Here is a 23,673-nt window from a genome sequence, read left to right as displayed (position 1 = left end):
CAAGCTACCAAGGTGAGAACTGGTCCTACATTCCTCTCACGGGGAGACAGAGGTGTGCTTTTTTACTTCCCAGTGTGAGAGTTTCCTAAGCAAGCCAGGGATTTGCCCTGTTACTCTCAGTAGGCTGTGCTACTTATTAATTCAGCTTTGGTCAGGTTCTCATGTAGGTGATGTCCAAGTAGATCTGGCCCACCCTTAGGTGACAGGGAAACCTGCAGCACTGTGCTCTGGGTGCTGCTGTCATGCTGCAGGCTCAGCCCCAGAGCTGCCCTGCAGTGTCCCCACCGCCAAATGTGCAGCCACCACGTGTCTGTCCTGGGGACAAGTCAGATGCAGCTGTGCCTCAGGCTGTGCCCACCAGTGAGGATGAGGTGGGTGCCCTGTTCCCCAGGCTCTCTCCCTGAGCTGTCACTGCTAGTCAGAGCTGATGGCAGGGCATGGACCACATCCCTGTGCCCAGCAGTGCAGCATGAAGACTGCCAGCTGTGAGATCTTTGGTGCTGGTCCATGTCCTTGAGAGAATTGTGCCTGTTTAGCCCTAAAGAAAAGCTGTGCAATGGCTGCCAGCTAGCAAGTCATGAGGGACAGGAACATGCACTTGGAGGGCTTTCTGAATATGCAAGCATATTACTAAAAACCAAACCCAAACCCCAAACCAGCTCAGTTACTAATACCCACATACCTGAAAAAAGAAATATAAAATATTTTGCTTTTTCCCTTAGCAGCCCAGTCCACCAGGAGTGCTTGATAAGCATGTGCTGCACCTATCAATACAACCAGCAGATAACAGTGAGGCACTGGCTTGAGGGTGGTAAGCAGGCTGTCCCTGTCACTTGTAATCTTCTCACATCCAGAGGCATCTTAAGGCCTTTCTAAACATGCTGATACCGCCTGAAAATCACTGAAAAAACCCACCCTTTGTTTGTGTTAACAGGATGAGAAAGTGCAAGGCTTCCTGTTATGTGTGTGTGACAGCTACAGATAAGCAGAGACCTCTGGACAGGAAATCCGCCCAACTTCTGCAGTGTGATTTGCCCAAAGCCAAGGAGCTCTTTTTAGATCGAAGCACCAACAGAATGAGACGGGGCTGGCCAGAAAATGGGGGACACGCTGGAGAAGAGCTCTGAGGAGCCCAAGATCTCTTTGAACAATGAGTGCTCCACGAAAATGGGGGAGCTGGTGGAAGTGTCGAGTGGTGAGAAGGTGAAGTTTGACGACACAGGTCTCTCTCTGGTGCTCCAGAACGGCCTGGAGAACCTGCGCCTTGAAAATTCCCTCACAGACGTCGTCCTGTGCGTGGACAGCCGGGAGTTCTCCTGTCACCGAGTGGTCCTTGCTGCAGCAAGCAATTATTTCAGGTAAGGTTTGGAACCAACAAAACCAATACACTTATTGTGCTTCTTAGACTTGAACTGTAGGTCTCCAAGGAGTGCAAACTGGGCGTTAAAGTGTGCAGATTCACAGTGAGCCTCTAATTCCTTACGTCTTCCAGCTTTTTCAAAGTCGGAGATTTAAATAAGGCAGGTGCCAAGTTGTAGATTTGCTGGAGTTCTGATACTAGCACTCAAAAATTCTGCTGGAGGCATGCAAAGAAAGACAGAATATTGGCAGACAAGTGCATGAGAAAAGGGTGTTGTAACCAAGTATCTTTAGCCACTTGTCTTCTCCCTTTGGGACCTGGACAAAGAGGAATTCAGATAGAAAAAAAAAATTCAGATTTTTTTTTTATTGAAACAGGAGTGGGTTTCTGGAACTTGTTAATTTTTCCTGTTACTATTCTGGGGTAAAAATATATATTGCATTATATTTTTGAGGAGGAAAGAGAAGGAATTTTCCATCTGGAAATCAGCTGCAATGGGAAATATCTTCTTGAAAGCAATTTTGCCACTTTACTGTCTCCTTTTGGTCTGCTTGAATTTTTCATTCTTTCAATACAACAGATATTCTATCTGAGACTACTGGCCAACAAGAACAAATTTTAAACACACAGAAGAACTTGGTATCAGTTTTAGCACAGATTTTCCATTATCATTTAGACAATATCATTTAGATCACCACATTTGCATGGCTGGGATTTTTGTCTTTCTTTTTTTTACCACTAAAGTGGTCAGATGACTGAACAGCTACAGAGGAAACACGAGAAAAAAGGACCTGTGACCACTTGTGACATGAGCAGAAAGCTAATTTTACTGGAGTCTGGTAAGCTTTGCTGGTAGTGCCAGAACAGTTCTGCTTTTCTAATCTAGAATAGAGATTGTGTCTGTGAATATTTGGAGACAGGTATTATTTCTACAGAGAGACTGTAGAATTTATTTATACATTTATACATTTATTGCATATGAGAAAATATCCAGCTAAAAGCAGAGATGCCCAAATATTTCTTACCAGCATTGTGTGCATAATGGATAGCAGATGCACAAATTAAAATCAAAATTATCATAATGATACTTTGACAAAAACCCCCAATTTCACTATAAGTAAAGGTGCTGCAATCAGAAGGACTTCCCAGTTAAAACCAGGAAAGATAGTTTTATGAGAACAGCCCTTGGCCAGCTTTCCACTGAGCTTTTCCTGAGCTACAGCCTGGCCCACCCCAAGGCAGCTGCACATGTGTGCAGGGTCTGCCCCTCTGGGTGCTTCTGTTTGGCTTGGCTTCCCACAGAGCTGAGATTTATTGCACCTCACTGTCTGCCAGTGCGTCTTGTCACGACCCTTTGGGTTAGTTTCAATCACATGTGGCACAGGATGGAAATCTCAAACCTGAAGTTCCCATGAGTTTGATGGAAGTCTGCAGCTGGGAGAAGAGGGATGCTGGGCTGGCACCCTCAGTGCAGGGTAACAGGCAGCACACAGTGGCCAGAACAACCACACTGCCCTGGGCACAGCCAGCACAGGGCTGAGCTCCTGGGAGGGACCCTGCAGTGTGTGAGAGGAATAAGGAGGGAGAACGGAGGGCTCAGGAAGGGGAAGCTGAGGTTACTGTGAGGAGGGAAAGGAGGACACAAGTCTGCAGGGAACTGAGCTTTGCTGGTTCTGCTGCTCACAAGGAGCCTTCATTCATCTTGCCACAACTCTCTGGGAGCTGCATGGCCCCAGAGAAAGAAGGAATTCTTAAATCCCACTGCCCCTGCGAGCACTTTCCATGCTATGACAGCACCTCCAAGAGCCAAGCACAGGAACAAAGCAAAGGGACCCAGTGACTCAAGGGCTTCACTCCCCTGCACGTTACACAACCCCTTCCTGAGGCTGGTGCCACAGTGTGGGCAACCCACAGCAGCTGGCGAGCACTTAAACAGAGCTAACCCCTTCTAGGCCTTCTTCAGCACTGCTGCAGAGCAGATAGGCTGATTCTTGTGATGTCCTGCACCCACAGACATAAAAACATTAACTCTCCATTTACCTCTGTGATGACAGCAAAGCAGAGAAGAGAAACACCAGCTGGCTAAGGTGGAACAGTAGCTCTTTAATCCTGCACTGCCCAAGAGTAGTGGGAGATTTGGGCTGGGAGAGGTTGAAACCATTTCCCAGAGCATCCTCGGGCTCCAGCATGGTTGTTTGAAGTCAGGTTCATAATTCCAAGCACAAGCATTCCAGTGTGGGACGGTGCTTAAAAAGGGCTTCATGAAACTGCAACCCATCATTTATTTTACTAAGATTTCTCTGATTTTAAATTAGAAAAAACTTAGAATTTTTTCTAAAATTACCCATTTTTGGGTATCTAAATTTGGTACTGAGCCCTCAATTCAGATGTGCATTTCTTGGAGTACCTGTTGGTTTAAAGGTGCAGTTTAGAATTACACAGGGACAAGAACCAGGGAAGCATACAATGGAATTAGTAACCACATCTGAAGGATTTAGAGCCTCCTGAGGGTGAGTTCAGAAAGATTCAGAGGCAGCATTTTAATCCCTAGGAGAGAAGCTCAGCCTGATCAGCTTGAGATCAGGTGTTCCCCTTGCCAGCACACAGGGTGGGAATGAGAACCTCTCCACTTGAGCAGAAGGGCACAGCAGTCAGCAGTCAGCACTGCCCAATTCAGCCCTGCCACGATCTAGAGCACCATGCTTTAGAGGTGTGATTTCTGCAGCTCACGTTACATCAATCCACACCCTACAAAATTGGGAGTGGATGGCAGCTCTAAACCAATTACAAAGATCAGGAGACAGATAGGCCCAAGCACTTTGACCAGAGCCCTGTGCACAGCCACAGCAGAATGCTGAGGTGGTTTCTGAGCAGCCTTGCACAAGTGTCACCCTGGGTATCTCTGACTGACCCCAGCAAACACTCTGGTCTGTGGGACAGAAGTGAGACTCTCACCTGCCCGACAGGGATGGGTCAAGACAAGTCTGGAGTCACCAGCTAAAGAGATGAAAGGAAGAAGAGCAGACACCACCTGCACCCTCCATGGCCTGGTTCTCGTTCAGATGAAACATCCGGCACCCGTCAATCCCGCATGACCGAAACAGCTCCGCTGTGCCAACCTCCCCTCCGTGCTGAAACCCACTCCCTGGGACAAGTGGGAACTCAGGGCTGCTGCTTTCAGATGGCCCCTGCCCACACATCCCTTGAGAGTGCCAGAGGGAGAGAAGCTAAATGGATCCCAGTCTCGTGATCCCTGAAGTTAAGGAGCATTTGTCCAAGTGCCTTTGAAATATTCCAATTTCAGTAGCTGCAGAAGCTGGACCATGAGGCAGGGCAGCAAAGCAAAAACCTCTAATGGGCTGAGTGAAAGAAAAATGAGAATTTTGGCTGAACAACTTTTCTGACAAGTAACTTCTCTGCCCAAATTTCCTGCTCAAAAGTTAGGCCTCTCTATCCAGAGGCAGTTTTGCACACTGAGGTAACCAAGACCTTGCTATGAAATTTCTGCTGAGGTGAGGAACAGGTAGTTCTTAGAGCAAGTAGCAGCTGGTATCTTCCATCCATTTGCCATTCACTGTGCCTAACTGCTTTGCAATAAAATCTGTTTATGTCTTGGTTCCAGTAAGATCTGTCAATCAGACAGCTTAATTCAGGCATTTCTTTTACAAGAAAAGCATGGCCCAACACTTGGGACCTCTAGCCATTTCCCAGGTTGCATTGTCCTGTCAACATTGTGTATGACTAATAAAGAAGGGCTTGGAATGCAGGGTAAAGAGTGCTTCTAATTACACTTTAGATCTGCACATGTTTTTCACCAATGCAGTTACAAGTGGACTCATGTTATTCTAATCTGTTGAGACAGATTCCAAACGATGTGACATCTCCTTCTCTGAATGCAGCGAACAAGAAGGGGCTGATCAAAATCCTAAGTAAAAGCAAAAAGCATTGGAAGAAATACTTAAATCTATGAACTGAATATGCAGAGGAAGATGTGTGTGTTTGTCTTGCAGCTGTCACAATGTAAAATGGTTTAAAATAGAGAATTCCTGATTTATACCCCACATGAAATATTTGCCTAGTGCCAAGGGTATGTCTGGTGGTCACCTTTCAGCTGCAGTATTATCCACCAAAGAAGAGTTGCTATCTACATCTATGAAATCACTGCACTTTCTGCCTCACAGTAGTTCCAATTCATGCCAATTCAATTGCTTCTCTAGCCAAGAGGTACCAACTCTACAATCCCAACATTTAGCAGAAGAAAAGTCGGACTGTAATTGAGAAGAAAATCCATAATCCATTCTCCCCTTGCCCCCCACTGGTATTAAATCCTTTTGCTGCCATGGAGCCCCAGGTCTGCTGTAGGGGACAGCACAGAGGAATCCATCCTGTGTCTATGCCTTATCAAACTCATGAGTACAGAGGTAGAAGCGCAACAAAAAGAAATTTTCTTGTTTCTTTTCAACAGGAGTAATTGCATAAAATATGAAGCAATCAGAGTATTCTGTGTTGAAATCTAAATAGCCCAATGTTTTCAGAATGCCTCATCCTAACAGGAATGCAGTAAAAGATAAATGCCTTTCTTTCCAGGGCCATGTTCTGCAATGACTTAAGAGAGAAATATGAGGAGAAGATCATACTAAAAGGAGTTGATGCAGAAACCATGAATATACTCCTGGACTACACTTACACCAGCAAGATGCTCATCACAAAGCAAAATGTACAGAAAGTCCTGGAAGCTGCCAGCCTCTTTCAGGTACAGATAACTCAGCTGCACTGACCCAGTCTCTCTGTTCTTGCAACACCACATCTTACCCTGGTTAGCACACTGCAAACTTCTCTGATTTCATGAGTTCTGGAAGCATTTTGCTTCATGTTTACTTACATTACGGTAAAAAATGGCAGTGGCATCCACGTACTGGAATTTTGCTGTGCTAAGTGCCATGCAAACAGGAAAACAGCCTGGCTGTGCCTCCAAGAGCTGCTCCCATGTGCTGCCTGCCTGGCAGTGCTCCCCAAGTGCCAGGTCAGTCAGAAGGGTTAGGGGCAGCAACTGGCATGGCTGGCCAGAGCAGGAATTTGCTTTGCCTCTCTGTCTCCCCCGCCTTGAGATGGAGGCTTGCCAGCCAAAGTTAGCATCCTCCTTTGTAGAACTCGTGATGTAAAGGGTTTTAGTCATGGCCTGGGACCTGTAGGAGGCCAGAGCTGGGCAGTGTTACTCAGCCTTTGGTCCACGAGGCATTCACGTGTCCTGTAAATCACCTGTGAGGTCTACCAAATTGCAGTGTCTGCTACCATGCTGCAAATTGCTAACAAATTGTAACCAACACAACCTGCCAAGTGCCAATGTGTGTGTGTGTCCATTCTTCCCAGTAGGGAAGGCAAGAAACACCCAGCTCTGTGATCATTGTGGTTCAAGAGGGAATTCAGATTCTTGAATCTTACATGGAAATTCTGCTCTGCAGTTCTGGAACTCTGCTTTCTGGAACACAAGTCCTGTGAGGATCTGCTTAGGGAGCTGGGGGTGCTCAGTTTGGAGAAAAGGAGGACCCTATTTAAAAGGGACCTTATTAAACAGGAGGACCCAAACAGGGTACCCTCAGGGGGTCCCCTATTGCTCTCTTTAACTCCCTGACAGGAGGCTGTAGCCAGGTGGGGATCAGGCTCTTTTCTCAGCTAAATTATTGCAGTATAGATATTCCAATGTAACTTATCTCCTTTTCTCTAGAAACTGTTTTAGAAAAAATTTTACTTAATTATGACTTTCTTTATTCCCTTCTAGTAAGTTTTGACCAAATGCAGTCAAAACTGACAGTAGGAAGAGGTGGAGGGCTGTTTGGAGAGAGCAGGCATCCCTGCCACGGTGGGATAAGCAGGTGAAGGGTTTGGAACAGCTGAACAGCTAAGCCTCACCCTCAAGCGAGCCAGACAAATTTTTTCCACCTAAAGCACAGTTGCAACATAAGTTCAACAGTCACCTCCTCTGTCTGGGCTGGTGGCTGCCCAGCCACTGCACTTGCAAGGTTGGTGCCCACCCTGGATCCCGCCCAGCAGCCTCTGCCACCCACACTGCCCGCAGAGCTGCTCATCCTTTCACCCTGGGAAGGGTCAGGATCCCAGTGCTTCCCAGGCCATGGCAGGCAGCCCTGCTTCCCTCACCAGAACTCAGCAACCACCTCCAGACCTGCCTACACTGCTCCTGCCCCCCCCCAGGGACCTCTGTATTACCCATTCCCTCAGCGGGGTTTGGGTGAGGGACCACATCATCTGTGCTGGTGGAAGCAGAGAAATAAATGGTGAGAGGGAAGCAGGCTTCTGAGCAGATGGAAAAGAAACTATTGTCACCAAAGGCTGTAGTGGGCACACTGCCATGGAATTGCCAAGGGCTGTGATGCCCACTGCCATAGAAATGCCAGGTGCAGTGGGAACAGTGGAGGACGCCCCGAGCTTCCCCCTCTGAGCAGAGCAGGGCAGCTCTGCCCTCAGGCCATGGCTGAAGCACCACCAGCCTTGATGGCCTGACTGACCCCAAAGCACCCTCATTCCTGGGTTAATCCACTTTACATTCGAGGGGAAATAGGGCTCCAATACCTGACAGCCATCCTGACGCCCTGGGCAGGGCAGAGCCAGGGCGCCGGCTGCAGGCCGTGCTGGACAGAGGGCACCGTTTGCTACCAAAGGCCTTCGGGGCAGCTCCGGTAGGAGAGGGGCCGGCGGGCTCAGATCGCCTCCATTCCCCTCCATTCTGATGCTCTCTTGAGTCAGCCACCTGCTCTCCTGGGACTGACTGACATATGCCAGCAAGTTTTGGGGGAGTTTTGGGGGGAATTTAGTGTCTAAATGAAGGCAGTGGTGGGGAGTCAGTGCAGCACAGAGATGAGGAGCAGAACCAGGGAAAGTCCTGCCTTGATTCGCTGCCAAGCAGCGCAGGCTCTCCGGTGGAGCCCTCAGCAGGGCTGTTTCTCACACCCACACCTCGCAGTTCTGCATTTGCCTGGCCACAAACAGCCTCGCAGTGAGGGAGTGGGGCCTGCTGGCCGTGAGAGCACCGTGCACCTCCCTTCACCTCCTCAGCACCGCTCTTAACGAGCCATGTGTAAATAATTAGAGAACTCTACCGAGGTTTGCTGCAGGCTGTGAGAACGTTGTTTCGGGGTCTCTTCCCAGACTCACAGATGACTCGATGAATGACCTTGGCAAATGCTAGGTTTGGGGTTTTATGTGTCTCATTACTGACAACTTTGAATGCTTATGCTTAATAAGCTTAATAAGGCTGATGCTTAACCTGCCTCAGGTCTGAAGCCTACCTGGTGGCAAAGTCCTTTCAGATCCTCAAGGAAATGTCCTGGTGAGTTCAGAGTGCTTGCCTTGTGCTAGCCTTGAGAGCAGGCAAGGGGAATATGGCAGTTGCCACGGTGCCAACGAGCTGTGCCACCATGCCACCATGGGCCACAGATAGATTTTTATCACAATTAATGTCAGTGGTGGCCACACATTCTGAGACCTCACATAGCCTCGTTCATCAGTCAGTTGCATTTCTCTAAACTTTTGACCACATCTAAATGTAAAACAGGAACCAGGCAGTCTGTACACAGCGTCTGCGATCGCTCAGCTCTGATAAACAGTCTAAATATGTCAACATGACACCGACGAGTCTGGAAGATTCTACCCTAATTACTGAAACAAATCTACATACTACAGTGTTTAAAACTGTTTCGCTTCCTCTTTGCCCCTCAATTACTATTGCACAACCTTCCCCAGTGAGAAAACATGAGTTAAAATGGTTTACTTGCTGACACTGGATGGAAAAACAACCCAAAAAGCACAGATGGAAATGCACAACATTAGCTCTGACCCATCAACCAACCAGTCTCAAACCAACTCTAGCTAATGAAAAGTATTACTACAAATTAAGATTGTACTTTCCAATATATTTGTAACTTTTTTATTAACACCTGTAAATTCACCACCTTCTACTTCAGAAGTATCTTTCAGAAAGAAATACATGATTTAAGTATTCTGCACAATGCCACAAATTTTGTGAGGGGAGACACTGAATGATTGCAGAAAGCTCTAAAGTTTGGTTCTTTTTTTTTTTTTTTAAATTTAAACCAACATAAATAAAATATAGACCCTTTCCAATATTTTCCTGGGGTTCAAAATTGACAGCTTTGATTTCTGCACACAGCATTATTGCATTGTTCAGTGGCAGTATTTGTGCCTGAAATTACAGAGGTGATGGGAAATCCATTAGGATGAAGCACTGTAACTGATCAGTTCTACCCAAAACTGGTTCTCAATTCCTGAATAATCAGCAGCAATCCAGCTCAGATCAGAGTTTTTAGGAATACCCTGCAGGCACCTGTGGCCCAGAATATGTGCATTGGGACCTCAGGTGGGGTTATTTTGCCAAGGAAATTCATGACAGTGTTGTGATGCCTTATTGAATGCAAACACAGCCAGTTCTCTGATTAAGGAGACTCTGTGTATAAAATGCATATCAATATTTTTTTCAGCCAATGGTGATGACAAAGGTCACTAGACCCTCTGAAGGCCTCCCCCACAACAGATTCTTACCAGAAACTCCTGTCTGTTAGGAATCTCAAAGGAATTGCTGATGGTCAATCTCTTCCTGCCACTCATCCCAGGCTAGGACTGCTGCCCATTCCTTCTGGGGCAGCACACTCCAAACCTCCCAGACCTCAGCACTCATTTCCCACTGCTCTCACAAGATGCATTTGGAGTTTGGATGGTGGGAACATAAATGCAGACAGTGGAGCCGCCTTCACTCTAAACCCAGGCTCTGTTCTGGCTGGTCTGAGCTAATGTGCAAGATGAAGTAGGGGAAGCAAACTGGATGCCTGGGATCCTTTGTAACTCCATGATTGCCAGTGCCTTCACTCTAAAACCAGACTGTTCTAGTTGGTCTGAGCTGACATGCAAGATGAAGTAGGGGAAGCAAACTGAATGCCTGGGGTCCTTATTTGTGCTTTGTAACTCCATGATTGCCAGTGCTTGGAGATCTCATGGAGGAAAAGGGAAGAGTAGGAAACTCTTTTGTGAAATAAAGAAAATTCATGACTGTCACAGGTCTTCTGTACCCTGCAAGAGGGGAAAGGAACAATTGGATGCAGAGGGAATAAAAGCAGTGGGAGGAAGAAATTCTTATTTCAAACTGCAGATCTTGGGAGATACCTGTGCTCAGATGATCCAATTCCTGTCTCCCCCAGCTCTTTGCTGTATTGGGATAGCTGGTTGCTCCATAGCTCCCCTGTGACAGTTTTCATTAACCCTTCAGTGCTTATAGAAGTTTTTTGTGCCCACAGTTCCTGCGCATGGTAGATGCTTGTGCCAGTTTTCTCACCGAAGCCCTGCAGCCGGAGAACTGTGTTGGCATCCTGAGGCTGGCTGATGCCCACGCCCTGCACAGCCTCAAGCAGCAGGTACAGAACTACATCATCCAGAACTTCACCCAGGTCCTGAACTACGAGGAGTTCCTGGAGCTGCCGGCAGACATCCTGTGCAGCACGCTGAAGAGCGACGAGCTCTGCGTCACGGAGGAGGCGCAGGTGTTCGAAACCGTGATGAGCTGGGTCCGTTACAAGGAGTCCGAGCGGTTTTCCCTCCTGCCCGACGTGCTGGAGAACGTCCGGCTGCCCCTCTTGGACCCTTGGTACTTTGTAGAGACTGTTGAAGCTGATCAACTCATTAGACAGTGTCCAGATGTCTTTCCTTTGCTCCAAGAAGCAAGAATGTACCATCTGTCAGGCAATGAGGTGAGTCAAACAGGAAGGTATTAGCCACTCTTTGTAAATGTCTCATGCTTCAGCTCAAAAATTGATTTGAAAGGAGCAGCGCCATGGGGCAGAAAAAGGTAATCACACTGAATTTCCACTAACTGGCGCTACTGAAAAGTCAAAATGGGCCTCAGAATTTATCCTGCTGTCTGAGAAGATTCTGGTGGGTTGTTTGTTTTAAAACAAAGTGCACAGCTTCCTTTTTATGAACATCTGAGCTTGACCCTTCAGACACACTCTTGCTAAATGAAGACCCTAGGTAGCTTCCCTAGTAAAAAGCAAATGGTGCTAGCCCTGACACCTCACCCTCTCAGCTATTACTTCAAGCCTAAGAAAAGACGAATAATTTCCCCACCAAACCATGCCACAATCTGTAATGACTCTTTCAAGTGTGAATATGTAACATCTTCCCCTGTTACTTATGGGGAAAATGTTTCATAAAGGAAATATTCTCCCTCCTGTGCAGAAGACAGTGTCTTTGCAGAGGAGAGGCTGCCCATCCGCCACTTGCAGAGGTCCCTGCACCCAAAGAGACACATTAATCCTGACACCCCATCGAGTCCTGTCCTGCCTGCTCAGTGCAGGCTGCGGTGGATCTCAGGTTCTTCCATTGCCTTTGGAAGGCTGGGTATCACTCACATCTCCTTGGCCAAGATATGGGGGAGAGGGGAGAGCAACCCAGAGGTCAGATTGCACAACAGGAGTGAGGAAACGTGTCCCTCCTCAGTGGAGTCCCAGGAGGGCAGAAGGGCGTTGTGGGCCCATCGCTCAGGCATCACCTGTGTCACCTGTGTCACAGGGCAGGGGGGCAGCCCAAGCGCTCCTTGTGCTGGTGACCGTGTGAGACCCTGCTCGGCGAGCTGGGGCAGTGCCGGCCAGTCCGAGGGAGCTCCCAGAGCAAGCCTGTCCCACGGAGCAGCGCTGTCAGGTGCATGCGGGCAGATGAAGGAGTGTTGCCCCGGGCTGCACACCATTAATTACACCCATCTTCAAAGGCACAGCCGCGGGAGGCTGCCTGCCAGCTGCCCTCCCCGCGGCTGACGCCTGGCACTGGTGGCAGGCAGGTTCAAACACAGTCCTGGAAGCTGGCAAGTTCCGGGACTCATGTTCTATAAAAATGTGCAATTCATTTTCTGGACATGGTCAAAATGCAAGATTCCTGTCTGTGTAGATAATATTTTCTAATATGGATAAATGATACTGATTTATAGAAACATGGTAAAAGCAGAAAGAGAGGTAAAACTTTAAGCAAGTTGCCTCTGGACACATATTTAACCTGTGGGTCTTGTTTGCAAGCATTTCCTCCAAGGAGAACACAAGTTTCCAAGCACCCCTTGCTCCTGGTGAGCATCACCTGGCAAAGAACTTCTGCAGCGTCCCTGAAACAAAGACCTGGCCAATAAACTGAGCCAACAAGCAGTAAATTAGAGCTAAGCACATTTCAGAGCCTGGTGCTGGCTTTAAATAAGTCTTCTAATTTTGGCTTGAGGTAAGAGCTTATACACAAAGAAACAAATAAAAATAACCCCTCCACAGCTGAGAATTGTTATTGTTCTGACACTAACATATCTCTTCAGGACAAATAATGAGAGCACTTATTTTCTGCTAGCACTAACTGCACTCTTGCTCTCTCTGAGCTCCCCAAGGCATACACAAACCTTGGGGCCCCCCTACCCTGCCCTCACTCTGCCAACCCAAATAAAACCTGTCCTTTTCAGCACCTGACGTGCACCCAGCCTTGTCACTACTGCTCACCTGCATAGCTCTTGGTGCCAACCTGATAATTCCTAAAAGGAAAGGATCCAAGTAGGTAGGCAAAAGCAACTAAGTTCAGAGTTGGAAAAATCCTGCTGAAAGAAGGACACAGCAACCTGTACTGAATGCTTCTAGGATGCTTTTCAGGCTTTCAACTTAGAAAGCATTGGCTGATTGGTTCAGTTGATGTAAGCCTGCTGTGATTTGAAAAACAGGTAATCAAAGAAAAGGTCTCTGGGCCTTTCTGTAACTGTAGGTGTAAGTGCCCTGTGTACTCACTCTGTCTCACTTGCATTTAGATCATCACAGAAAGGACCAAGCCCAGGATGCACGAGTTCCAGTCTGAGGTGTTTATGATCATAGGGGGCTGTACAAAAGATGAGAAGTTTGTAGCAGAAGTGACTTGCCTGGATCCTTTGAGGCGAAGCCGTCTGGAAGTAGCAAAATTACCAATCACAGAGCAGGAGCCAGAGAATGAGAATAAAAAATGGGTGGAGTTTGCATGCATAACTCTGAAAAATGAAGTCTACATATCAGGTAAGGAACAGGACATTGACTGGGAGTGCAAGAGGGGAGCAAAGTGTTCTCATGATTATTTTCAGCTTTTATCAAGACCATGCTTGAGGCAGTTTTAGAAAAATTAAGCACTGCAGGTATTTTAATGTTTTGGGTTTGGACATGCTCCAGAGTGCACTGGATGTGTAAGGACACTGCCTAGCTCTAATTTGAGCACAGGATTCCTTTTCAAACAACACTGATCTATGTGCATAGGTACATGTGGGCAGCACCCTAAACAGGGACAAGGTCACAGGAAGGTTCTTGGGAACAGTTTACCAAACATGAAATGACAAATCATTTCAGCATCTCCTCATGACAAGTTCATTTGAAGCTCCACATGCATTAGCAAAACTCTGCCAGAATCTGAGTCATTCTGCAAAAGTCAGTCAAGAACCTGCAGGGAACTGTCACTGATGTTTGGCTGCCCCCTGAAAGCTGCCATCAGAGAGGACTCTAGACCTGCCCACCCACAGTTATTAACTTGGCAGTATAAACTGTCAAAGCCAGATGAAATCCCATGTTCCAGACACCCAGGGTGGGTCTGGACAACTCATGAGCTGATCACCATCCCAAGAGCTTCAGGAGATGTGTTTAACTTCCCACACAAATACACAGTTGGACTCCACACAGGGGTTTGATCCCAGAGCTACAGAGATTTTACTCTGACAATCAAAATGTTAAAATCAAGCTTGTTAACCAGTTTGACAGCTGCTTTTGATGGTCTGTCAAAAAATAAGTTGGATGATCTTGTTCTGCTTCCAGAGGAAAAGTGACAGCAAGCTTTTCATCACTGTGGCATTACAGGCCATGACACAGAGCAGGGCATTCATTGGTAGAATACTTCCTTTCTGCAAAACTGCCCACCAGATTCTATACTCCATCGAAACAGAAGAGTAGAAAGGAGGAGAGTGGGCCAAAGTGTGAATGCTTTTCTTAAGTGTGAATAGTGGTCCACTGCCTTTATTCAAATATCTTCCATTGCATTCTTTCTTTTGGGAATCCTCATAGTTTTGATACTTCATTCCAATTTAACATTTATTAAAGCTTTATCCTGGAATAAGAAATAGATTATTGTTTCCATAACTGCAAATAAAGAAGGTTTTTCCTTTCAGTCCACCATAGAGAGTTTCTGGCATTGGTCCCTCTTTTTCCAGGTAGCTGTACAGAGAAACCTAAGTCAAACATTCCAGCTAGGGAATATTCCCCTCACCTTCACACCCTTGAGTTGAGAGGTCTTTTTTCCATTTGCCTTCAATTTGTAGCTCTTCCCTCCTTCTCAAGGCTTATTGCATTCTTTTATTCCTGACATCTTTTCCAATGTCTCTTCTCCACTTTTATTTTATGTTCTATCCAGGCTACCTCCAGGCCAGGCTAACACATTCCCTGCTGTGGTGAGTCTAAGCTGGCTTTCCCTTTGCTTCCATTCTCACACCTTCTCTCTCTTCCTTCTCTGCTTACTTTGGTATCTCTGAGTCCCTCTCTCCATTCCCTCATTGCCTTTCACCTTTTTGCCCTTTGCACACGAATAAAAGGCTGAGTGGACCAAAGCCATTTGCACGTTTTTCTCAGCTAAACCAGTTATTAGTGTCTCAATCCTGATTAAACAGATACTTCCTCCTGCATGTCCTTCTACTTTTGTTTTCTTTCTTTAACTCCTCTAATTTGCTTCTACTCTAACTTGACTTTCATTTTTCCTAACGTCATCTCCCCTTCCATGTGCTCATTTCCCTCCATATCTTGGTACAGTCTGGAGTCTTCCCTGCTCCTTGAGCATCTCAAAAATAGGAAAGTCCTTTGCACAAGATTATGACTACTGTTAGATCATGATTTCCCCAAAAGAGTTTCAATGCTTTGACTGGATGGCCTGAAACACTACATTTGCAGCATATCTAAAAATGACATAAATTATCATTCACCATTCTGATGTGTTTACTAAGTTAGGTACAATTTCTCTTGAAATTAGAAAGAATTGTTGCCCAGAGGAAAAACAGAAACAAAATAAACCTCCAAAAATCTCTCCCTGTCCCCTGATGTGCAGCAAATTCACCCACTGGTCCAGCTGAAGTTACTACATGAATTTCAGCCTGAGGAGGAAAGCACAAGCTCAAGTCAAAGGGAAATTTCAAGGGAGAGTAAAGGGAACACCTGCAGTCTCTCAGCCCCATTGTAGCCATGAATGCTGCATTCAGCCCCTTTGGCCACTTCAGCTATTTGAGTGCAAATAAAATTCGCCACATACATGTGAAAAATACTGGGACAAAAGCATTACAAACGACTCTTTCTAGCATGCTAATTATCTCCCATTCAATCTGCTGTTTAGCCCAGAGATAGGCTCCATCAGTTTGCAGTGATCTGCCTGCACTACAGAATACCAATGAAGGCAGACATTTTCTCAATGGAATATGAATTCTCTTTTCAGTATATTCACCAGTGAAGCAAATGTTTAATCAGGTTGCAGATGATGGAATAAGCTACTCAGTCTGTAAATGTGGTTTCAGGCTTAACTAGATCTGTTTGTATTACAGTTACACCAGAAACTGTAGGCAAACAACAGCTCCTGTTTAAAACACTGCTCTCTGCTTTAGCACAAGTAAAGATCCACTTGCAGGTTAGCTCTAGAATGAGTTTGCAGGGTCCAGTTTTGATCTTCAAGCTATAAATATGAAGCTTACCCAAGTCTGTAGAGAAAGAGACCAGAAGGAGAGGCACAAAAATGAGATCCCAGCCATATGGTCCCAGGGTTGAACAGTAAAACTTGCAAGTCCTGCAGGACAATTGTTGGTAGGAGTTCAGTCAGGTCTTTTGCTTTATGTTGCAAACCGCAGGGCTGGCTGGATCTGCCCTGCACAACCTGGCAGTTTTCCAGTGCATGCCTGTCTTCAAGGGATTTGGCACTACCAGCTGCAGCATCCTCCACTAGCTTACTTAAATCACCTTTGTTTGTTTGTCCCTTTGCAGCAGTTCTGCAAAGCCCTGGTGTTCACAAAAATCTCCTGCATGTCACCTTGCTGTGTGGTTGGTCATGCACTCAGTATTGAAATGAAAGTGGTTGTGGTCTGGTAAAGTGAGGAACAGTGATTTATCTTCACTGAATATTTGGCTGCAGAAATTGTTCCGTTTCCTTCACTATTAAGTAAACTTATAATTTCTTATAACTTATTTATTAAACTTATAAATTTCTAAATGCAGAAATTTTCTTCTGTTGTAACAGGACCAGTTAACAATCAGTAATAAGGATTTACTTTCCATGTAAGAAAAATGAGAGAACACAATTTTAAGCCTATTGGAGTTTTGAAGTAAATACAAGCGGTGCTTTCATATTTACCCATGTCATGTACACTACAGGTGGCAAAGAAACAAAGCATGATGTCTGGAAATACAATGCCTCCATCAACAAATGGATACAAATTGAATATCTCAACATTGGGCGCTGGAGACACAAAATGGCAGTGTTGGGTGGCAAAGTCTATGTCATTGGGGGCTTTGATGGCATGCAGAGAATCAACAGCATGGAAGCATATGATCCCTTTCACAACTGCTGGTCAGAGGTAAGAGGCTGCATCACATAACATTTTAATTATTTGGAATATTTTATTCAGACAATCTTAGGGCTTGGGTTCATCAAAATGATCTTGTATCATTCTTTCAAGTATTTCTGGTCTTTACAAACCCAATTTTTTTTTTCCTATGGAAATGCATATCCTTGAGAAGGTAAAAATCCCTGGATTGCCAGCCAGTCATTTCCTATGAGACATCTAATGCCTAACTTTCAATTTTTTAGTTGGCTTTTAAAGCTAGTAGTCCATAAATCAAGGAGTAAGAATATAGTATGCATGAGCCAGAGCACAGGCTGAAAACTACTGCTCTGACACATTTAATATGTATACAAAATGTGTCTATCAAGCTATGCCTTATGTATAGTATGGGTTATAAATGAAAGTGAAAGTACAGGTTTGAAGGTAAACAAGATTAAACCCAGCCCCCTCCCCAGTTCTACTCACTGTACTTCAAATAATGAGAGGAGAGAATTAGGCAACTAATTAATCCATGACAGTAATGAGATTAGGCATCATAACAGCAGATACAGCCCATTGTCTCTGGATTATACAAAGCAGTGTGGATGACTCTAACAATCACAGCTGCAAGTAGCAAGATCAGTACAAACAAATTTATTGTGCTCTTTTGCAATGCATGGAAGCATGTAAAGGAGATTTTTGGCATTTCTGATATTTCCTAGCTTTTGAATTATTGATAAAGTAATTTCAATTTCAGCATTTGAACATAGCATATTTTATTAAGGGTTTTTGCAGTCTTAAGAAAATGTAAAAATGGAAAAGAAACATTCTTTTCCCTTATCCTTAGAAACATCATCTTCTGAACCCTGCTTAAAAAGGGACACCTGACTTAAAATTCTGCAGGCTAGAAGCTTAAACTACATTGATTTCTTGAGGTTCCTGAAGTTTGGAAGGAATGGGGTTAGCAACACAGTCTGTTGGCTCTGCTTCGTGAGAGATTTGTTTTTTTCAGTTCAGCCGTTAAAAAGCGAATGCTCCCCACGGGCATCAGTCTGACTGCTCCCCATGGTTGCTAATGATTCTCTTTGGTGCCAGGCTGCTCCCCTGATGGTCAATGTGAGCTCCTTTGCAGCAGCCAGCTACAAGAAGAAGCTGTACGTGATCGGGGGCGGCCCCAATGGGAAGCTGGCCACGGATAAGACGCAGTGCTACGACCCAGCCACCAACGCCTGGAGCCTCAGGGCTGCCATGCCCGTGGAGGCCAAGTGCATCAACGCTGCCAGCTTCAGGGACCACATCTACGTGGTGGGTAAGTGCAGCACCGTGGCTCTCCTGGGCTGCACCCTGTGCTTCTGCGAGTTTCACCCACATGGAGTGTCATCACATGGCTCTTCCCGGTGAGATTAGCGAGGGGTGGGAATCCAGGATGCTCACAAACAGTTGGCAAAGGTCACCAAGTCAAAACCCCTGTTAGCATGGTAGCTATCTTGGAAAGCTGGAGCTAGCCCAGACAGCTTAAAGCCAGCCAGAGATGTGTTCATAGTGGCAAGGGCATGATCTTATGGCTTCATCATGTCTTCTCTCCTCTCCAGGGACATTACACAACCCACCACACACAGGATTTATGCAGGGATAAAAGTACTAGGAGCAGGTCAGAGGAGCAGAGCCACTGAGACCCAAAGACCCAGAGCTTTTCACTAGATTGCACTTGGGGTTAATTCAGTCAATCACCAGAACTGGAAGAAAAAATGGAAGAACAAGAGTTTGATGGTTGAGTTGAACTCTGGGGGGAGGAGAAAGCCTGCACACATCTCCAGGTGGTACTGGGAAAACCAAAAGAAAAGAAGAACATTTGTTTCCAAAACAGGAGCTCTGAAAAATTTCCCGTCCCTCTCTCAGCCTTGTTGCAGGGAATTCCAATGTAATCAATATGGTGCTGAGAGCTGGCATAGATCTGGAGTATTCACCAAATAATTAATGGTGCTCTGGAGGGCAATTTATAATCTGCATGTGTGTGCACATATACACACACACACCCCCCTTTTGTGTACAAAAATACCTCATGCTTGTCCTCAGCACTGGAGCTGACCTCACCCTGTTTGCACAGGATGACAGAGAGAAGGCACATGACTTATGGGCTAGCTGATATAACTCCTGATAAAATGGACATGATGCTCCAGTCACATTCATTCAGCATCTTTCAGACAGCAACACCCCCTAGTAAATCTCTTGTTTATCTATCTGAGAAACAAATCTACTCCAATTGGATAGGAATCAGCCCCATCTGAAGTTTAAAAGATAAAAGAGCATTTGGTAACTGCATCCAAAGCAATCAAATGACCCAGACTGATGAATTACCAGCTGCCAGGTGAATCACCACAACTAACAATGTCTGTTTTCAGTTCCAATTACCTCACCTCTGAATGACTTGATCACCCCTCAGGTGCTGCACTAGTATTGTCAAACTCAGCATCTGTTATAAGTACCACAGACAAATGCTCACTTTGTCAGCAGGGAGGATGCCAGCCATTGCTGCCCTCATCAATAAGACCAAGGTTCAAGGTTTCCTTATCCAGAAGAACAGCGCCAGACTCTTTTCAGAAGTGGCCAGGGACAGGACAAGGAACAACGACCATAACTACAACATAAGAAGTTCCACCTCAGCCTGAGGAAAGACTTCTTTATGTTGAGGGTTGCAGAGCACTGGAACAGCTGCCCAGTGGAGTCTCCCTCTCTGGAGACATTCCAAACCCACCTGGATGCATTCCAGTGTAACCTGCTCCAGGTGACCCTGCCTTGGCCGAGGGGTTGGACTGGATCATCTCCAGAGGTCTCTTCCAACCCTAACAATTCTGTGATTCTGTGCAGCTAATATAGAAGACCCATTCAGTGCCTGCAAATTTCAGAATAAGAACCATTTTTAGCTGCTGGTAATCTTGGGAGGGAATATATTTTCCTAGCCTTTCATGAGAATTGAGGTATTGACCATTTTTTCAAGAGAAAAGGACACTGCAAGATTGAAAAGGTGCACTAAGAACCTTTACTAAGAATCATTAATAACTTCAGTTTTGGGAAACACAGAGAAACTGAAGGTCACTCTCTGTTTAACAAACCCATAGAAAGATTATTGATTCAGTCTGACAAACTCTAAACAAGGAAGGGTTTTTGAAAGCAGCCAGTTCCAGGAAGAAGGAGGATTAATGGATGGAGGAATGAGTGGGAAAATCCTGTTCCCATTTCTAGCAGTGATGGTTTACCACAGCTGGTCCTCCATGATCTAAGAACTTTTAAACAAAATGGCATTTTTCTGAAGCTGGAGCAGCAGGTATGAGGAAGATCTGTTGCTAGGTGCTCTTTGGTCACACAGTTTGTTCTGGCCCTAGATTCCACAGCTTTATGAACAATAAGTAGCCTTCTGCAGATCAGGCTTTCAAAACAATAAAGTATCCCGTGACCTTGTTTTTTCTTGGCTTTGGGGCACAAACCATTCTTACAAATGTCAGGAACTGAGTCTTGTTGAAGTGGATGGTTGAATTAAAATCCCTTCCAGGAATGGCCAGTGCAAACCAATGTCCATTTCCTTGGCAGGTGGGGCAATGAAGGCTCTGTACTCCTACAGCCCCCGGGAGGACACATGGTGCCTGGTGACTCAGTTCAGCCACGAGAGAGCCAGCTGTGGCATCTCCCCCTGCAACAACAAGCTGTTCATCACCGGCGGCCGGGATGAAAAGAACGAAGTCATTGCAACCGTGCTCTGCTGGGACCCTGAAACTCAGAAGCTGACGGAGGAGTGTGTCCTACCGCGGGGGGTGTCGCACCACGGCAGCGTTACCCTCAGGAAGTCCTACACGCCCGTCCGCAAAGTCGTGCCCGGGGCAGTTTCTGTCTGAGCCGCAGGAGCCTTGGCCTGGCACGGACTGCAGTGAGCACGGCTTGGAGCTGGGGAGCAACGATGGAACAGCACCGCAGCCCCTCTGGGGTGTCTGTATATAGGCTCAGTCCTTGTGTTTGTACATTAGATCCTTAAGTTATCTTCATTCCTTCCCTCCACAGAAGAACAAAGGGACCAGCTGTAGTTTACTCCTGCCAGCACAATACCTCGAATCAGGCAAAGAAATGTAGGTGGGAAATTTACTTCCCAGCTCTATCTACCCTGGAATGTGCTTGAACTGGCTCAGTCTGGTCCCAGAGTTTGGCCAACTATTTATTGTGTTAAGTTGGATTTGCAATACCTACTAGTGAAAAAAGAGAAGTTGCTTTTGGAATTAAATATTTATAACTTTGGTAGGTCATAACATTGTGTCTTCCAAAGCTGTGCTTTTTTTCTCCCAGTGTTTGGCACATTAGGGTAAGTTTGAACCAGTTTGTTTGTTTGTTTGTTTGAAGATACTTTGCTGGTTTTTCAGTTCTGCATGACCAAACCAAATCCATCTCAGTTTGCAAACCTTGCTGTCATTCCCAAGAAAGAGACTGCACAGGCTGCAAATGTAAATGAACGCTAATTTTTTTCCACGGAACATTCACTGCGGCTGTTTTCTAAATAAAGCAGGCCAAACCCAAGTTTCCCTTTCCTTTGCTGTGTGCCGGTGCCTGTTGTGCCTGGAAGGTTTCCCCTCCATTGCTGTGCCCAGGCGGGCAGCAGAGCGGCTCCATCCCTGTCCCTGTCTCCGTCCCCATCCCCACAGGGTGGCACTGCGCTCCCAGCGTTCCCCGCACGGCTGTGGCTTCCTGCAGCGCAGCCGGACCCAACAGCGTGCGGCAGAGAAAAACAGCTCCAGGTACTGCTCCCCGCCTGCTGCATGCCACTGTCACATGCTGCACCAGAGGGGGCAAATGTTCAACGGGCAGGAGGGCCCGAGTCTCAAATCCCGGCATCTGGGTCACTTGTAGGGAAAGAAAAACAAACATGGAAGAGGTCACGCCCGGGACGCCCTGGGACACTCTTGGCCAAGGACTGGGAACATATTCCCGTCCCTCCTCCCCTGCCTAGTTGCTGGAAAGAGCCAACTCGCTATTAAATCAAGACAGAAAATACACTGCAAAACAAATCTCTCCAAGCAGAGAGCAGTGACTCCTTCCAGCCTTCCCTCCCTCTCTGTAATGTCTCCTTTTGCCTTATACAGTATTAAAGATAATATTTCTGTCACGTTAGGCTGGGGAAAAACCACGGGTTCCTGGATTTCAGCACACTAATGCCAGAGTGCTCAGTGGTGTGACAGGGCCTGCAGACAGTCCTGGTGCAGGCTGGGTCAGCCCTCCAGCAGGTCTGTGTCCTTCCCTCAGAAAGACTGCAGGAATTCCTGTTTCTTCTGCAATTTGCCCCGTGCCTTGAACTCATCTCTGTAATTTCAGCCAATCCCCACATTTTCTCACTCTAATTTTCCCACAGGCCTTTCCATTTTCAACTACTTTTTAATTGCTTCCCTTCTTTCTTTACGTTCCTGTCATTCTACAGGGCCAGGACTTCTCACACTTGCATGCTGGCCCCCACTCTCCCATCCCACTCTGCTTTTCAGAGGGCAGGAAGGAGGACCCTCCAGACAGAGTGTTTTATTTCAAAAGGTTTTTGTGAAGAGCAGTTTCCACCTTTGCCTTGGTTGGTAGCACTGGCTGGTCTAGAGGGACAGGGAGGGTGGATGAATGGGGGGAGTCTCCCTTTCCTCTTAAGCAGCTGCATTTTGTATCTTTACCTGTCGGGAAAACTAATTATAGCAGCTGTTAATCTGACTAGTTCTTCCTACTGAGAATCATCCTAAAAACCAGCAGCCCTCAGGAACTGATTTTCTCTCTGTAATGTTTGTAGCAAAAACTTGTATTGTTTTTTTTTTCTTGAGAAAGATAAACCACTGAATTAGAAAACAGTTGTCCAAATAAAGTTCTAATACAAATTCTTAACTCCACATCTCAAAGGCAGGAAACAGCCTCTTGTCTGTCCTAAGGTGGTTTCCTAGTCACATGTGCAGACCTTGGGCAATTGTGAGCCAAAACAGCCCTCACTGACAAACACGAGACAGCACAACCACAGCTTGGCTCCTTTCCCCTCTCCTAACTCATGAATTGCTCACAAATTCTGACATTTTAATGGCAGTGAGTGAAGAGTTGTGGTTATTTGTCTCTCTGCTCTTTGTGCCTTCTGGATTCATGTTGCAATCCAAAGGGCTTGAAATACACTGAAAAACAAAAACATTCAAATCAGTAGCTTTGTGCAGACACCAAAGATCACAAGGTTTGTGAAAAAAGAACCAGCAGTGCTGGCCACTCCTTTGCCAGCAGCGAGGTGGGAGTGGAGACAGAAGACAACAGAAATCAAGTTTCAAAACCTTGCAATTTCCTTTTGCTATCACAGGCTCTTTCCCATCTGCCTGCATCCCCCTCCGGCAGGGAATGCCCACAGCAGCAGTTCCTGCCCAGGGAGCACAGAGTGTCAGGTGCACACAGCAGAGACCAGCACAGAGTATCAGGTGCACAAAGCAGAGACCAGCACAGAGCCGGCTGTCCCTGCAGGAGCTGCTCCCAGCCCTGACACGGCCCCAGGGATCTCGGCTGCCCCCAGTGCACCCAGTCAATGGCACTTCCCTTCTGCCCTCTCCCTATATTACAGTTCCAGTAGAAAATGACACTGCCAATTGATGGAGCAGAAGTAGACACTCCAACAGTAATTACCAAAACTGCAGGAGGTTAATTAGTTTTA

The 23,673-nt window shown here is 46.2% G+C and overlaps 1 protein-coding gene across 1 annotated transcript; it reads left to right on the top strand.

The window, feature by feature from the left end:
• The first annotated feature begins 1,013 nt into the window (after positions 1 to 1,013).
• KLHL6 (kelch like family member 6) lies at positions 1,014 to 23,352 on the top strand. The gene is made up of 7 exons (XM_005490971.4): positions 1,014 to 1,358; positions 5,948 to 6,113; positions 10,684 to 11,133; positions 13,209 to 13,446; positions 16,813 to 17,015; positions 18,078 to 18,291; positions 20,571 to 23,352. Exons 1-7 carry the CDS (start codon positions 1,099 to 1,101, stop codon positions 20,870 to 20,872), a joined length of 1,833 nt encoding a protein of 610 aa, XP_005491028.2. The 5' UTR covers positions 1,014 to 1,098; the 3' UTR covers positions 20,873 to 23,352.
• The last annotated feature ends 321 nt before the right edge of the window (positions 23,353 to 23,673 follow it).

Source organism: Zonotrichia albicollis, chromosome 9, assembly GCF_047830755.1.
Source record: "Zonotrichia albicollis isolate bZonAlb1 chromosome 9, bZonAlb1.hap1, whole genome shotgun sequence".
Lineage (NCBI taxonomy): Eukaryota > Metazoa > Chordata > Aves > Passeriformes > Passerellidae > Zonotrichia > Zonotrichia albicollis.
The sequence above is the reverse complement of the archived record's forward strand: the minus strand, read 5'-3'. Positions and strand labels throughout refer to the sequence as shown.

Excerpts from the sequence above, each read along its gene's own strand:
- KLHL6 (XM_005490971.4), top strand. The coding sequence starts at position 1,099 with ATGGGGGACACGCTGGAGAAGAGCTCTGAGGAGCCCAAGATCTCTTTG. Across the intron at positions 6,114-10,683 it reads AAGCTGCCAGCCTCTTTCAG|TTCCTGCGCATGGTAGATGC; the intron begins GTACAGATAACT and ends TTGTGCCCACAG. Across the intron at positions 17,016-18,077 it reads TTCACAACTGCTGGTCAGAG|GCTGCTCCCCTGATGGTCAA; the intron begins GTAAGAGGCTGC and ends CTTTGGTGCCAG.